The 4,920-nt window shown below is 35.0% G+C and overlaps 1 protein-coding gene across 1 annotated transcript in view; it reads right to left on the bottom strand.

Moving 5' to 3' along the window:
- Positions 1-2,011, bottom strand: part of LOC116895766 (pancreatic alpha-amylase-like) — a 32,233-nt gene extending 30,222 nt beyond the window's left edge. Inside the window, exon 1 of the mRNA XM_032896924.1 lies at positions 1,985-2,011. Within this exon, the coding sequence (XP_032752815.1) occupies positions 1,985-2,011 (27 nt within the window). The remainder of the gene's footprint in view (positions 1-1,984) is intronic.
- Between the last annotated feature and the right edge of the window lie 2,909 nt (positions 2,012-4,920).

Below are 4,920 nucleotides of genomic sequence, written 5' to 3'. Positions count from 1 at the left end.
CATAGATAAAAATTAAAAAAATATATATATAAGTGGCTTTCAGTTACCCCCCCCCACTAGATCTGGCACTGCAGTGTCCCAAGACTTCTGGTGCAGAAACACACATCGAACCGTGTCATCCCTGTCTCTAGTCACCACACACTCTCTTAAGTTAAATTGCTGCATGAAAGTTCAGAGGACACAATAACCTCTGATCTAATTGATAAGATATAATTGCCCAATGAAAATACAAGCCCTATATATCCATTCCTTAAGAATATTCCATAACAGCCTGTAAATACAGGGGAAATCTTAACATCAGCCTCATGTTTTTCCCTCGACTTCTCCTAAATTTCCCCTCTCCCCCTTTTCCAGTTTTCTTCTTTTCCCTTAAACTTTATTTTCTGTTTGTGTTTTAAGTGGTTTGGGTAATACAATAACAATATTTATAGATTGAATATAGGAGTAACTCTTCTATTTACCTCCTTTTGTTGTTTCTTTCTTTGTTTGTTTTTTTTTTGCCTTTTTTTTTTTTGTTTTGTTTGTTTGTTTGTTTTTGTAGCTCCTCTTTGAAGAAGTCCGGTGGGGAGTGTTCTACTGTGAATTCATTCATCAAACTAGAACTTCTTTTAGTAGGAAGGGTTTTTTTATTGCTCAATCTCCTTTTCTGAGTCTGTTAGTTCATGGTCTCTTCTTGACTTAAGTTTTGTAGTTTGAATTAATCAAACCTTTGTCCATATCTTTTATATTTTCTAATTTTATGCAACAGTGATTTTAACGTATTTTCTTATAATTTTCTGAATTTATTTGATGTTCATTATACTATTTCTCTATTTATTTTGGACCCTGTTAATTTGGGCCACATAGTTTCTTTTTTGGGTTAGTTGGGATAAGGGGCTGTTAATTCATTTACCTTCTTAAAAAATCAGTATATTGATTCTTTATATCATTTCTTAATCTTTTATTGCATTAATATCTGCTGTGATATTTTTTTTTTGTGCCAAGCCTGGTAGTGACAGAGTGACATGATTCCTGCCCTTGGGACAGGGCTCTATAAAGTCTCTAGGAACATTGATGGCTTCTGTATACCATAAAAGGCTTGTTTGTGCAATAAGGCACACATTTTCTGAACCCACACTAGCATTGGAGCTCTTCTCAGAATGGTCTCACTGTGAACATTCATGAATCCAAAATAATTCTAGATTATGATGCTGAGTGCAGGAATCTGAGGGTATGGGTAGAGTATCCACAAAGCGTTAAACACTAGGACCTGCAACATAGCCTTTTGGGCCAGGGGAAAGAGCTCTTAATATGTAAGGATTCAGAATACATAATTTCTCAACTATGCAAAAGTAAGGATGAAATATGATTTATATGTGGCTTCATAAATCTAATGAGGCAAAAAGCAGCTGTGCTATGAGAGAACATTATTAAGAAAATTACTAATAAATGCTATAAAAAAAGATTTAGGGAGTGGTGATTGTGGAGATCCCACAAACTACGTTTTTTGTTTCTCAGTTACTATTGTTAGTTTCTTTTTAAAAGCAAACAAATTCCTGAGTTTAGGATGAGCCTAGGACAGAGTATGATTAGGCTCACATATTATCAAAATGGTAATTTCATGATTAGGGTCCCACCAATTAGTTAACCATCTGTGTTTAACAGAGGCAGGCAGATCTCTGACGTTTTTTGTAATAAAAAAAATGTTGCTGTCTCCTATGAATCAAAGGGGCTGGAGTTCACAGATGTTCATTCATATGATAATCCGTAAAAACTGGGAGGAGCAAATGCCAGGATTAATGAGTAGAATGGACACATGTTCTGCAGGAGAGGATCTATCAAAATTATTTATTTATTTATTTTTTGTTTATTTATTTATTTATTATTTTTTATTGGATATTTTCCTTATTAGCATTTCAAATGTTATTCCCTATTCCCAAAAGGTCCTTCTGGAAGCCTCAATCCCATCCTCCTTACCTCGGTTTCTATGGTGTGCTCCCCTTACCAGCCACCCTTCGTGCCATTTTCCCATTGGGAAAATTATGAACTTTCACAGGACCAGGCTTCTTCTCTCATTGATTTCTGACAATCCTATCCTCTGCTTTATATGTGGCTATAGGCATGGGTCACTCCATGTGCACTCTTGGTTGATGGTTTTATTCTAGGAACTCTCTCTGGGAGGAGGGTCTGGTTAGTTGATATTGTTATTCTTCCTATGGTTGCAAACCCCTTCAACTCATTCAATCTTTTCTCCTAATTCCTCCAGTGTACCTTCATGCACTTAGTTCAATGGTTGTGGTTGTCAGGTTCTGGCAGAGTCTCTCAGGGAGACAGTTATATCAAGGCTACTTTCAGCAAGCATTCTTGGCATCTGCGTAGTGTGCGGGTTAAGTGTCTATAAGGGGTTGGATCCCCATGCCTGTGATTTCTCGATGACCTTTCCTTCAACATCCCTGAGTTCTTTTTTTTTTTTTCTGAGCTGAGGACCAGAACCCCGGGCCTTGTGCTTGCTAGGCAAGCACTCTACCCCCCCAGAGTTAAATCCCCAACCCCAGAAGTTCTTTTATTGTTGAGAATAGTTTTTGGCTACCATTTTTTTTGTTTTGTTTGGTTTTTTGTTATTCCAAATGAAAATTACTCTTTGTAACTCAATTAAAATTTAATTGGAATTTTGATGGGAATTGCATTGAATCTGTAGATTACGTTCAACAAGATGGTCATTTTCTATATTAATACTGCCAATCCATGAGCATGGAAGATCTTCTCATCTTCCTCAATTTCTTTTCTTCAGAGACTTTGAAGTTCTTTTCATATGGATCTTTCAGTTACCTGGATAGAACCACAGCAAGGTATTTTACATTATATGTGACTATTGTGAAGAGGTATCCTTTGCCAAATATCTTTCTCAACTGTTATCCTGTTAGTAAAAAGGAATGCTACTGATTGGTTTGAGTTAATTTTATATTTAATACTTAACTGAAGTTGTTTATCAAGTTTAAGTTTTCTGATGGAATTTTGGTCTTTTTGTATATTATCATATCTGCAAATAGTGATATTTTAACTTCCTTCTCTCCAATTTTGTATCTCTTTGACCCCTTTTTATTGTCTAATTCCTCTACCTAGAACTTTGAGTACTGTATTGAATAGGTAGGGGAAATAGTAGTCAATTGTGTTGTCCTGATTTTAGTGAGATTTAGCTTCAAGTTTCTTCCATTTAGTTTGATGTTGGCTCCTGGTTTTCTGCTTGGTGAACTCACACACACACACACCGCATCTTGTACACACACACACACACACACACACACATGCGGTCACATATACACACAGACACACAAACTTAGACACACACAAACACACACAGACACACACACACAGACACACACACAGACACACACACACACACCATTCACATAGACATGGATAGATAGAACTGTTAGAATAGTAAGCAGGAAAACAGAAATCTCAGAAAGAAGCAGATCATAGAAGCAGCCAACTCTAAAAAGTCTTTTCAAGCAGAACCACGTCATTGGCCAGATCTTTTGACTTGACTTCGTTCTTTACTTTTCAAACATCCTTTTGTCAGAATCCTTTTTTTCAATTCAAGGCTGGTCCTTGTCAATAGTTTACCATATTTTGGATTTGTGATCTATTTGTTTTATTTTAAGTTCTTGAATTGCATCATTGAGTCATTTTATTTGTTGAATTTATGAATTTTACTGTAACTGTTTATGGTATAAAGTCCCTAAAATTTTTCATTAATTTACCTTGCATCCATAATTATACCAGAGAATGATTTGATTTACACTTGTTACGATTCACCAAAGATGGATATCGGGACCAAATAGTCTGCAAAGCAAGAGCATTTTATTCTGCAGAAATCCATACAGGGTCTCTTCTTACCAATGATGAGATCAAAAAAAGTGAGCTTGAGGGCTGATTTAAAGCACATAAGGAAATTCAGGGTAGGTGACCTTGTCTTAATCTGTTGGTTCTATCTCTAGAGACCTTCTGGAACCATTACTATAACACAGGGCTGAAAACTGTTGCTGAAATATGGAAACTATTGCTGACCATTTAAGTCATATCCTTCTTAGAACTCTTAGTATAGTTAGGTATGTTCCCTCCTGGGACAGAAATGAGAAAAATTCAGAATCGATGGAATAGTCATAACACTATCAAATTTGGAGTGACTAATTGGTAGCAGATCATTGTTATAACAGACAAAATTCAAAATTTGGTCAGATCATTGTTGAGTTTCAGTACTAATAACTTTCACAGAATTATCTAGAACAATCAATGCTAGTTATTAAGCAATTCATCTTGATTACCTGGGTACATGATGGTCCAAATCATTGTTTCTTCATAAAAATGTGAAATCTTTAGCATGGGCATTTTCACATTTCTTTAGAATATTTGTGTCAATGCTGTATAAGCATTATACCTCATCAATGCATGTATATCTTCGAACAGTATTATCCTCATACGTAAATTTCCATTTGCAATTTAATGAAAGAAAATAAATCATTTAATTAGCTAATGCATTTTATTTTGTTTTATTTTGTGTCATCCCTTAAATCTGTTTATTTGTAATTAGAGACAGAAGAATGAGTCCACAGATGGCATGAGATATGGGCATAACTAGAAGGAATGTGAGGGGAGGACAGATGGAAATGGGATATAGTATGAGTAAAAAGAATATATATTTTATATTAAAAAAGTTAGTTTCTTACATAGTGTATCATAAATTCTTAGATTTGAATAAAATTATACTGTTTCATCTTATGAAATCTTCAGTCTAACTTATTAACTACATGAAATGACTACAGTACAGTTAAAAAATCTTCTCTTTGCAGTGAAGTGCAGAAAATATTGTCAATATGAGAATGTGTGTGTGTGTGTGTGTGTGTGTGTGTGTGTGTTTTATGTATCTGTGTGCTTATA

Source organism: Rattus rattus, chromosome 3 (assembly GCF_011064425.1).
Source record: "Rattus rattus isolate New Zealand chromosome 3, Rrattus_CSIRO_v1, whole genome shotgun sequence".
In the NCBI taxonomy this organism is placed as follows: Eukaryota; Metazoa; Chordata; class Mammalia; order Rodentia; family Muridae; genus Rattus; species Rattus rattus.
Note: the sequence above shows the minus strand (reverse complement) of the source record. Positions and strands in the feature narration are given on the sequence as shown.